The 11,245-nt window shown below is 30.9% G+C and overlaps 1 protein-coding gene across 1 annotated transcript; it reads left to right on the top strand.

Annotated features, from left to right (window-relative positions):
* Nucleotides 1-7,876: 7,876 nt before the first annotated feature.
* On the top strand, nt 7,877-10,880 carry LOC150024159 (uncharacterized). Its single transcript, XM_090296240.1, has one exon. It carries the CDS (start codon nt 8,155-8,157, stop codon nt 10,078-10,080), a length of 1,926 nt encoding a protein of 641 aa, XP_090152366.1. The 5' UTR covers nt 7,877-8,154; the 3' UTR covers nt 10,081-10,880.
* The last annotated feature ends 365 nt before the right edge of the window (nt 10,881-11,245 follow it).

The raw sequence follows: 11,245 nt of genomic DNA, 5'->3' as shown, positions 1-11,245 counted from the left end.
TATTAAAAATTTAATCTTCTTTGCGGTTTTATGCTTTTCTTTAAATGATTGTAAATATAACAAATTAGTGCAACACATGCTATATAATGTAGTAATTATATTTTAGTGTTGAGTTATACACATTAATTATTTAAAACAATTTTATTATATTTCTCTTATTAAAGAAAAACAAAAGCAACAAATTCCTACACTTTGCAGCAACATTGGTTTCGTTGGGTACACTCACCACCACCATGGTAGCGAAGGCTTAAGCAATGTTGGTTACAAGTAGCATTGTCTGGACAATTTCCCTCACCAGGGTTTAAGCAATATAACCAAGTACGTCCACCACTTGTTGCTTCTCCTACCATAAAAAAAAATATGTATGATTAAACGTAATTGTACGAGATTGTAAAACTGCTGAACTGATTCATTCATTTTTAAGCTAACTTAACTCCATAAAATCGCGGGTTCATGGAATTAGGTTTGTACCCACTTCTATACAATGAATTGTCTTCATCTCTAGTCGATGTGAGATCTTCAATAACACGAAATTGGTTTTTATTCATATTTCAAATTTTAGATCTCGTGTATACTTGTAATAAGAAAATTATTGAAATGAGTCATGGTTAATATTTTTACGTGACAAACAGATTTTCAATGTAAATTAGAATGTTAAAATATTTTATGTTAACTTACTGTTAACATAAGTATTGTAATATTATAATGTAGATCATGCTGAAAATTAGTTTGTTATGAAAAAAAATTGGTAACAATTTGGCAAAAATTAAAATAGAGTCAGAATGGTGAGGAACTTCCTAATTATCAGAAAAAGTAGCAATGAATAATTGGGAATTTAAGAACACACAATGGAATTAGTATTCTAAATCAATTTTGGGACTTTTTTATTCAATGGCTATTGTAAATTTTGTTACCTGAAGCAGCTGAAGCCAAAACGAAAATAATGCATATCATTCCCAGAAGAATGTTTTGCTTGATCATCTTCAAAGCCATTATGCAAAGATCTTCTCTTCTCTATTATGTCTTTCTCTTCTGAGATGATGAACTAGAACACATTATTTAAAGATGAACACGAAAACTAATTAAATGTGTTGTAAACACTACAAGAAAATTATAAAATAGAAACTAATTTATAAAAATTAAAATAATTAGTTGCAATAGTAACTAAATTAGAGATAATTTTAGAAACTAAAAAGAAATTTGGTTTCTAAATTAGTTTCTATTATTGTTAAATAATTTTTAAATTAGTATCTAATTAGCAACCAAGGTTTTTGCTACCAAATTTAAAAAAATAAATAATTGATAGTTAAAACCTTAGTCGCATACCAATTTATAAACTATTTAACAATAATAGAAAATAATAGAAATTAATTTAGAAACTGATTTTTTTTTAGTTTCTAAAATGGTCTCTATTTTAGTTCTTATTGTAACTAATTATTTTGGTATTTAAAAATTGGTTTCTATTTGATGATTTTCTTGTAGGGAAGAAATGTGTTGTATATAGTTTTAAAGTTATAAATTTATTTATTAATGTAAAGTTGTTTAATAAATTAATTAATATACTAATTAATAAATATAAAATGATATAACTATTTAAATATTAAAATCATAAATTCATTTATTGAATAAAACTGTTTCATAAATCAATTAATAAACTAATTAAGACATACAAAAGGATATAAGTATTTAAATATTATTATATAAATAAAATTTTAGATTTATTTTAAATAGTTAAATTTGTATTAATCATTTTACTATTTCTATTTACGTTTGAGAAGTTGAACACATTTTTTAAATATTTTTTAAGTACTGTTATTTAAATAAGTTGACAAAAGGAGTATTAATCAAATTTAACTTTTAAAAATTTAAATTCTTTTTCAATTTAAATTATCGTTATATTGGATTTTTTTACAATTTTATTGTGTATGTTTTTCACATAATATCATGTAATGAAATATTGGTTGTAATATTGTTTTATAATTTGAACTACATAAAAATTTAAAAATAACCTAAAAAATACTAAAGATGTTGTAAAAATGAATTGTTTTTGTAGAATTGAAATATATAATAATAAATAAATAAATGATTAAGGATAATAAAAAATATATTAAAATATGAAGATAATAATGACAGTATATTAAAATTTAGTGGAAGGACTTTAAAATAATTACTCAATATTTAATAGATTTCAGTATCTTTTAATGACAATATAGATAGTCATTAAATATTTATTAACAGTTAATTAATAGTCAATTAAAATATATATGGACCCAATACTATTATATTCTTTTATTCCCCTAATAACAATTCAGAACTTGTTCTTGGAGAATAAAATTTTGAATATCCTTTTCACGAATTTGACCAAAATATCAGTAGAAATTTAGTTTACAGGGAATTGAACTGATTTTATTTTTTTAAAATAAGAAAAGAAAATTCAGAAATACAAAATAGATAATAACTAATTTGAAAAACCAAGAACAAAACTATTTAGAAAAATAGTTATTTCAAAATGATACTTTAGAAAACTAATTATTTTAAGAAATGATTATTTAGAAAATATGTATTTTAAAAAAAATTAAAAATTTTATTTAAACTAATAATTATTTACAATTTTTATTATTAATAAAAATTTATAAAATAATTTCAAAATTGATATCTAATCATATTAATCATATTATATTCTAAATCTTTAATTAAAATAATAAATGATATAAAATATAAATATTTAATGATTAAAATTTTGGTAGCTTTAGATAATAATTAAAAAATTATTTTATAAATTTTTATTAATTATAAAAATTACTTTAGTTACTAAAAAATTTTCAGTTTATAAAATAATATTTAACTTAATCAATATAATACTAATTATTTTTATATTTAAATTATTTAATATTTAATAAGAAAAATAGGTTTAGTTTTGTGTTGAATTAAAATATTTAATGTTAACATTGATTTATTTTAATTAAAAAACAAAAAATAAAGAAAACTTAGAAATAAATAAAAAATAATTAAAATGTAAAAAAATAAATATTGTTTAAAAATTTTGTAAATGATAAAAAAATGTATCTCACTAATTAATAAAAAATTGATTAAACTAATTCCATGTTTCATAAGTATGATCAAAGAGATTACAAGATTCATTGTATTTTGAAAAAAAAATGTAAATATAGAATATTTTTTTTATAATTTTTTGTTTAATTAAAATTAATAATATACATAACCATTTTATATATAATTAAAATTATGTCGATAAATAAATATTTTATTGACTCTTTTATGATAGTCATATTACAAAAATACAGCATATTATTCAAGGGAAGTTGAACCTTAAAGATTAGATTGTTAGTAAAAAAAATTCAATTTACTCAGCTGAAATCCATAGCTAACTAAAAAATGTGCAAGTAAATCAAAATTACGTAATACAAATATTTCATATGTAATTTTCGGATGAATGAATTGTTCCTAGGTAGTTGAAATAGTGGATATTACATAGAGACATTTTGTGGGTATTACCTATGAACTACATTTTTTGTACGTAATTTCTCAGTATTCAACATTAATAGTAATATATTCACTTACTTTCATTTGTAGGTACTATCTATGTACACATTAACCACGAGTTGAGATTCATAGGTAAATTTCTCATTACTATTAATCCGTGGGTGTTAGAATTGCATAATTATCCATGAATGCATCCATGGGTAATATTATTCATGCATATAAATTCGTGAGTATATCATATATATATATATATATATATATACAAAATTTTATGGTTAAATTCGTAGATAAATCCTACTGACATCAATGTATAAAAAATCTATAAATAATTTTATTGGACATATAATATTTAGTACAATAATCAAACATCATCCAAAACAATCTCCAGTCATAAAACAAAACCTAAATTTAATTTCAAATTTAAACATAACATAATAAAAGTCAAGCATAATTAAATTCAAACATAACATAATTCAAAAGTCAAGTCATAAAAATTACATATTGAGTTGACACAAGCTTAGGTCGAGTCCGCCGAGACCCATATTGAGTCAAGTTAACCCAAAGTCGTGTTGAGCCAAGTGAGCTCAAGCCCATGTCGAACTGAGTAGGTCCGGACCCATGTTAAACTGAGTCGGCCAATGTCTAAATCAAGATGAATTTAATCTAATTGACAAAGTGAATTTAATCTAGATTTAATTTATTTAAAATGGATTTGAAAAAGTCCAAATAAATTTGATCTAGATAAAATGGATTTGAATTTTAAATCCAATCCATTTCATTGGATTTGTATTATATCTAGATTGGATTTTACCATGACCACCCTAATAATAAATTTATTCTCTACATTATGTTTTAAACTTGATGATGAAATGTTGTTTTAATTTTAATAACGAAAGAATTTTGATATTAGAATTTTGCAATATCTTGGTATGAAGTTAGATCTTAGATTTGTAAATTGTGATGTGCTCGACCCTTTACACAATAGCACATTATCACATATTGGTGTTAGGTCAAAGGGACAAAAATAAAAGATGGTTTTACAACTATAGAGAACTTGTTTGTGGTTATCGAGGTGAAAATGATAATCTCTTACATCAAAGGCAAGCATATAGTTCCTCCTAATCATAAAAGATTAACCAATTTTTTTTCCAAGTGAAGCGAATCAATAGATAAAAATCATTAAATATAAATTAATTTAAAAATAAAAAAATATTAATTATTATATTTAGTTAAATTAAATATAATTTTAAAAATTAAAATAATTATTAATATATAAAATAATTTATATTATTAATAAATAATTTTTAAATTTCTATCTAATTATCTATCTATCTTTGTATTATTATTTTAATCTTATGTTCTTTAAATTTATTTCTTTTAAAATTTTATATTATTTAATTTTGTATGCTACAAACTTGATATCTTATGCTTATGTTCTTTAAATTTAGTTTTTTTAAAGTTGATGGGTTTAAACTTATTTAAATATAAGTTTTTTTTTTAATATTTAATGATTAGGATGAAGCTTATGTTGGTATTGCCTTTTATTAAACAATATTTGCATGTATTAATTGGACATTTGATCTGAAGGAGGTGTGGAATTCAGACGGTTGGGGCAGAAGTTTTGAAGATGGGGTTAAGTGGAAAGTGGGAGACGGTAAGGAGATATATTTTTGAGAGGACAACTGGTTGGGTTGTGGTACTTTGAAGGGAGTTTATCCGAGACTTTTCTCTATAAGTTTGGCCAAAGACGCAAAAGTGGTTAAGCTTGGATATTGATATAATGGTGTTTGAGTGTGGAATCTAGAATGGCGTAGAGCCTTGACTGGGAGAAGTCTTTGGTGGAACAACTGGTTCAGTTATTGCAAGAGACGAAGTTGTTATATATTGGTATAATGTCTACGTAATTTTTAAATAAAATAATAACTTTTATAGACAAGATAAGACATCATCAAAACATTACAATAACAAAGAAAAAATAATAAAAAATTGTGTCCAACCCCATTAAAAAAATTGGGATCTCTTATATTTATTAATATAAATTATACCATGTTCTTTTTTTTCATAGTTCAATAAGACGGTCTAACTAAGATTAGACTATCTAACCAAACCAAATAAATGTATTGCATAGATTAGACTCTCTAACCTTAAAATAGGCCTAACTTTATTGTATTAGGTTAATAAAGAACATGAGAAAAGGAGGAGCAATGATATGAAATGTTTAATACTCTTTCAGCTACTACATTATCTAAAGATAGACTTATTACAATCAGAAAATAAGAATCACCAGAGAATACGAAATAAGTTTTCTAGTAGGAAAAAAATTTCATCTCTCACATAATATAATTACAATGAACCTGGTTTTCAACTTATCCTTAAGTAAATGGTACTCTATGGTTTCTTTTAGTCAATCTTACATTCATTGAAAATGGTTACTCACTACATTTTAAAATCTGATTCACCACAAATAAAGAAAGGAGTAAGTGATGTTAAGAAAAAGTAATCAATCAGCAATTCATGAATAATTCAGTATTAAAGTCTCAAATTTAACAGGTTAGATTGTCTAACTTGGGTTAGACGGTTTAACATGGGTTAGACGTGGATTAGACGATCTAATTTGGGTTAGACAATCTAATTTGTACAGTACAGTTAAGACACTAACCTTATTGCACTAGACAAGCGGAAGGCTATTAATGTGGTTATTAAGTTATAAAATGAATGGTTACCATTGTAAGACTAGACATTGAAACAGATTGAGAGTAGGTAATAATGTTTAAATTATTCTTTATAATTCTTTAACATATATGTATCTTAACAGTAATTAATGTGAACCTTATTTTGTAGTACAGTTCTTTACGGATGAGAACCCACTACCTTTGCCCGCCATAGATTATGTGAGACATGTTTGAGCCACATATTTTCTTAATTTCTATAACTCTAAGTTAGTTGATCAATAGTATAGGAATTAGATAGATAAATAGGAATATGTATTAATGTTTGTAATACAATTTTATCAATATATATAATTTGATTACCTGAATTTATGTATCTGGTTGGCTGGGTTTAACTGAATAGGTCAATTTAGATGGAAAAACGCATAAAACAAAATTAACTAAAAAAAAATCCACAATAAATGGTTGTTATGACCATAATCGCCGTTTATACCTCTCGAGGAAGGGTATAAAACAGTGGTTATGGTAATACCATAACCGCCGTTTTATACCTCTATCTTTGTTGAGCCTAGGAAAGGGTATAAAATGACGCTTATTACCATAATCATCATTTTATACCTCTTGCATGTATTGTATTTGGCAGTGCAGGGAAGGATCAAAAACGACGGTTATGGTAGTAATCGTCGATTATGTATGACATTAACACGATGGTCAAATAGTCGTCGTCTATGCCTCAAGAAAATAGACTACGTGTTTAAACACAGCAGTCCAAGAGCCGCCATATTAATTCTAAAATAATTGTCGTTTTTCACCTTTTCTACATCAATGGGTATTCTTCTAAACATAATGAATATGGTTTTGTTAACTATACTTGTTTCGGTTGTGGCAAGCCAAGACACATAAAAATAGATTGTCCAAACAATCAAAACAAGGATAAATCATTAAGCAGAAAAGCATACAAGAGCATAGGCAAGAGAGCTTACATATTGTTCCTTGTTTCTTACTCATCCCTGAAATCAGGTTACCTGTTATGAAGTGGCAACCTCCACTTGTGCTCTTCCTCTCAACCTTGCATAGTCTGCATCACAATATCCCTACAGTTTAATACTTTCCCTGCCCTTATAGCATAGACCAAGGTTAGTAGTGTCTTTTAAATATCTAAAAATACATTTAACAACAGATATAGACCAACTTCCCTTAACTTCCCTTGGATTTGATTAAGACCGAACACATAAGCAAACCTTGTACATAATGTTGTAAAGAATAGAAGATTGAGCAATGACCAGATCATATGTTTTTATTATGTGTTTTCCACTGGATTTGATTCTTTTTCCAAACCTATAGATGTTGTTGGGTGCATTGGAGTTCTAATTGTTTTTGCTTCATCTGGATTAAACCTTTTTATCCATTCTTTTACATACTGTTTCTGATGTATGTAAATCATACTATCTTTCTATTTTACTTGAAGTCCCAAAAAGAATCTTTATTTTTCCATGCTTATTTCAAACAATACTCCATAAGACTTGAGAATTCTTCATAAAGAAGTTCATTATCGTCTAGCTAATCTTCTTGATGGTTGAGTTTTATGTGGTAGATCACTTGTAAGATTACTCCACAGAGTGATCTAAAATGAAGTCAATGGACAAAAAGAAGTTTTGTTACTGAAAATTCAGGAATTAACATAACAAAAGGAAACTTGATGTTAGAGTTGGTCCATACATCAGTACAAGGTCCAGGAAGCAACCCGTTTGGATGAAGGATTTTATAATTGGATAGGCCCATGAAGTTTAGGAATGTCTGCCATTATTATGTTGTTTTATTTTAGTTGTTTTATTTTACAATTAAACTGTAAGGCCCATGGTCATCTTATGCCCTTAAAAGGGACCAACACTATGAATGAAGGCACATAAGTTTTTGGTTAGCCCTAGTTTTAGCATCACAGTAGCAAAGGTCTAACAAATTTGGTGCTTTCATTGATCCTACCATGGCTTCCCACCCTCCATCAAAAGATATGGAAGCAATCTTATCCAGCATTCAAGCAACCCTCACAGACATGAAAAGCCAACTTGAGGACACCACTAGTAGACAATCTACCCTAGAAGCCAGGAATGACCACCTTCAGTCCACCTTCACGACCATCCTGGACCAGGTAGCACTCCTAACTCAAACAGAAAATAGAACCCCCAATATGAACCAGCAACACAACCCTCATTCCACTCAATCTCACTCCCACCATCAACAATTTCCCACCCCTGCCCTACGACCACCAACACTGAGCCTACCCTTCTTTGACGGTACAAACCCCTTGGATTGGCTTTTCCAAGTTGATCAATATTTTTCCTTCTATCAAATTCAGCTAGATCAACGCATTTCCATAGTGGGATTTCACATGCAGGGAGAAGCTCTCTCCTGGTTTAAGTGGCTGCACAACAACAACCTCCTCACTGATTGGCATTCCTTCACAAGAGCTTTGGAGCTCCGTTTTAGCCCATCCACATATATTAATCATCAGGTTGAGTTGTTCAAACTCCAGCAAACCACTTCAGTCATGGAATACCAGAGCAGGTTTGAACGATTGTGCAACTGTGTTATGGGTCTCACTCCTGAGACCATTCTTAATTGTTTCATTTCTGGATTGAATATTGAAATCCGTAGAGAGCTCACCATATTGAACCCATATTCTATAGCCCAGGCCATTGGTCTATCTAAGCTTATTGAAGACAAACTTAGGGACTCTAAACCTAAACAACACCGTTTTCATGAACAACCCTACCACCACCCTACCTCCACTCCCCCTTTCACTACTCCATCCAAAAACAGTAACCCTACACCTCCACCACCTCATATGCCCATTAAACGTTTATCCTCCTCCCAACTGCAAGAAAGACGAGCCTTAGGTTTATGCTACAACTGTGACGAAAATTTTTTTCCAGGCCATAAATGCATTTCATCTCGGTTTTTACTTCTATTAGATGACCCAGATATTGCAATTCAACCCACGGAGGAGATTTCCCATTCCGATGACTACCCCAACACTATTCACTTTCACCTTTCACCTCAAGCCCTCTCAGGTTCTGTGTCTCCCAAAACCCTCAAATTCACAGGGTTAATTCATAACCTCCCTGTTACGGTTTTGATTGACTCAGGCAGCTCTCACAATATCCTTCAACCACGCATAGCCCACCATTTAAACTTAGCCATATCTCCCAGCCCACCCCTCTCTGTAATGGTTGGAAATGGGGAGTTCATTAAGTGTCAAGGTATTTGCCCATTGGTGGACATCTCTCTCCAGAACTCCACGTTCACTATTCCCTTTTACCTTCTTCCCATTGAAGGTGCTGATGTGGTTTTGGGCGTAGAATGGTTAAGCACGCTAGGGTCAATCCAAGCAGATTTCTCCATCCCTAGCATAGAGTTTACCCACAACAACCAACAAATGACTTTGCAAGCCTCCAACTCACCCAACCCCTCAGCTACCACGTATCACCAGTTTCGTCACTACCTGTCCAATAACTCTATTGCCTCTTTACACCTCCTATCTGTGGAAACCCAAGGCCGCTCCCACACATCCATAGACACGAACATTGATAATACCTCTCCAACGTTCTCCCACCTACCCTTACCCATCAAAACTCTTCTTCAAGAATACCAGGGTATCTTTCAAAAACCTCAAGGATTGCCTCCACAGAGACCACATGACCACCATATACCACTGTTACCAAATACACCACCAATCAAAGTGAAACCATACCGCTACCCACACCACCATAAGGAAGTTATCACCACCCTCATTTCTGAAATGCTGCAAGAGGGTATTATTCAACCCAGTACAAGCCCATTCTCCTCACCGGTGCTCTTAATAAAAAAAAGGATGGATCATGGCGTTTCTGTGTGGATTACAGGGCCCTAAACGCAACCACCATTCGTGACCACTTTCCCATTCCCACCATTGATGAATTGCTAGATGAGTTAGGCTCAGCTACTGTGTTTACTAAAATAGACTTACACTTAGGCTACCACCAAATACTTCTTATGCCAGAAGACACTTACAAAACAGCCTTTCGCACTATTGATGGTCATTACGAATTCTTGGTCATGCCATTTGGTTTAACTAACGCCCCTTCTACTTTTCAGGCAACAATGAATGATCTTCTCAGACCATACCTCCGCCGGTTTGTCTTAGTTTTTTTTTATGATATTTTAATTTATAGCCCAAGCTTGCAGAACCATTTTGTTCATTTAAAAACGATATTGGAAGTGCTTCACACACAAAATTTTTTTGCCAAGCTTTCCAAATGTAGTTTCGCAACCACAGAAGTAAGCTACCTCGGTCACATCATTTCTGCTCATAGGGTCCAACCAGACCCAGAGAAGATCATCGCCATTCACAACTGGCCTCAGCCACGCTCACTCACGGCATTAAGGGGTTTCCTCGGCCTCACCGGATTCTACAGAAAGTTCATAAAGCACTACGCCACTCTCGCCGCTCCTCTCACCGACTTATTACAGCATCACAAATTTACATGGTCGGAGCTCGCGCAGCAAGCATTTGACAATTTAAAATTACACATGACCAAAATGCCTACCCTACACCTTCCAGACTTCAAGCTCCCATTTGTGGTAGAAACCGACGCGTCTGCAGTGGCCGTTGGAGCTGTTCTCAGCCAAACAGGGCACCCACTGGCTTTCTTCAGCAAAAAGATGAACCCCAAGCTCCAAGTTTCCTCCGTTTATGTTCGAGAGATGTATGCCATAACAGAAGCAGTCAAAAGATGGCGTTAGTATCTCATTGGTCAGCACTTCAAAATAATCACTGATCAAAAGAGTCTCAACACCTTTCTTTCCCAAACCATACAAACCCTAGAACAGCAAAAATGGACAGCTAAACTACAGGGATATGATTTTCAAATTATTTACAGACCTGGAAGGGAAAATGCCGCAGCTGATGCTTTGTCACGACAGGGTCAGGATTCCACACTCATCATGCTTGCAGTATCATCCCCCATCCCTTAATTGATTCAAGAACTCCAAAATTTTTTTGGCACCACAGAAGGCCAGGACGTAATCCACGCGTG

This window comes from Phaseolus vulgaris, chromosome 10 (assembly GCF_051622355.1).
Source record: "Phaseolus vulgaris cultivar YP4 chromosome 10, ASM5162235v1, whole genome shotgun sequence".
NCBI classification, from domain to species: domain Eukaryota; kingdom Viridiplantae; phylum Streptophyta; class Magnoliopsida; order Fabales; family Fabaceae; genus Phaseolus; species Phaseolus vulgaris.
The sequence above is the reverse complement of the archived record's forward strand: the minus strand, read 5'-3'. Positions and strand labels throughout refer to the sequence as shown.

Bases quoted from the DNA above. Each gene is read 5' to 3' on its own strand.
- LOC150024159 (XM_090296240.1), top strand. From the start codon at position 8,155: ATGGCTTCCCACCCTCCATCAAAAGATATGGAAGCAATCTTATCCAGC.